Genomic DNA, 594 nt, shown 5'->3' on the forward strand with positions numbered 1-594 from the left:
GAGAGGCCAAGAGCACCGTGGCTGCCGATGCGGACGTCAGCCTTAAGGAGCCCCAGGTGACGGTGTCCTCGGGAACTGTCGATGTCGACGTGACCCTGCCCAGAGCTGAGATCCAAGCATCCTGTTTAGATGTTGTTGTAGATCCTTCTTCTGGTAAAGAGGACGAGGTTGGTAAAGCTAAAAGTTCTTTATTCAGAATGCCTAGGATTTCTCTTTCTAAAAGTTCTAAATTGCAGGCACAGATTAAATCTGGTGTTGATGTCTCTGGATCTGAAGCTCTTTGTTATTCTGTAACAGAGGAGACTCCTGCTGTCTTTTCAGGCAGTTTTTCATCTAATGTTCTTCCTGACAATAAGGGAGATAGTGGTTCTAAAGATACTAAATTCAGAATTCCTAGCTTGGGCTTCTCCAAAGTTGATATTGGTTCTTCTAAAAAGGAACAGGATTACTCATTACCAGAAGGGGATATTACTCTTACTAAATATCAAATGCATCTAACAGAATCTGAATCTAAAATACCATCTGTTGCTCATGAGAGTGTTTCAGAAACAGATTTTGAAATTTTAAATGAAGATGTTTCGTTGGATCAAGGAA

The 594-nt window shown here is 41.2% G+C and overlaps 1 protein-coding gene across 1 annotated transcript in view; it reads left to right on the forward strand.

The window, feature by feature from the left end:
* Positions 1–5: 5 nt before the first annotated feature.
* The window catches only part of LOC104539853 (protein AHNAK2-like), a gene marked incomplete at its 5' end in the record, with an annotated part of 5,676 nt that continues 5,087 nt past the window's right edge, over positions 6–594 (forward strand). Inside the window, one exon of the mRNA XM_010183485.1 lies at positions 6–167. Coding sequence (XP_010181787.1) covers positions 6–167 — 162 coding nt within the window. The remainder of the gene's footprint in view (positions 168–594) is intronic.

This window comes from Mesitornis unicolor, unplaced genomic scaffold (assembly GCF_000695765.1).
Source record: "Mesitornis unicolor isolate BGI_N332 unplaced genomic scaffold, ASM69576v1 scaffold47724, whole genome shotgun sequence".
Classification (NCBI taxonomy): domain Eukaryota; kingdom Metazoa; phylum Chordata; class Aves; order Mesitornithiformes; family Mesitornithidae; genus Mesitornis; species Mesitornis unicolor.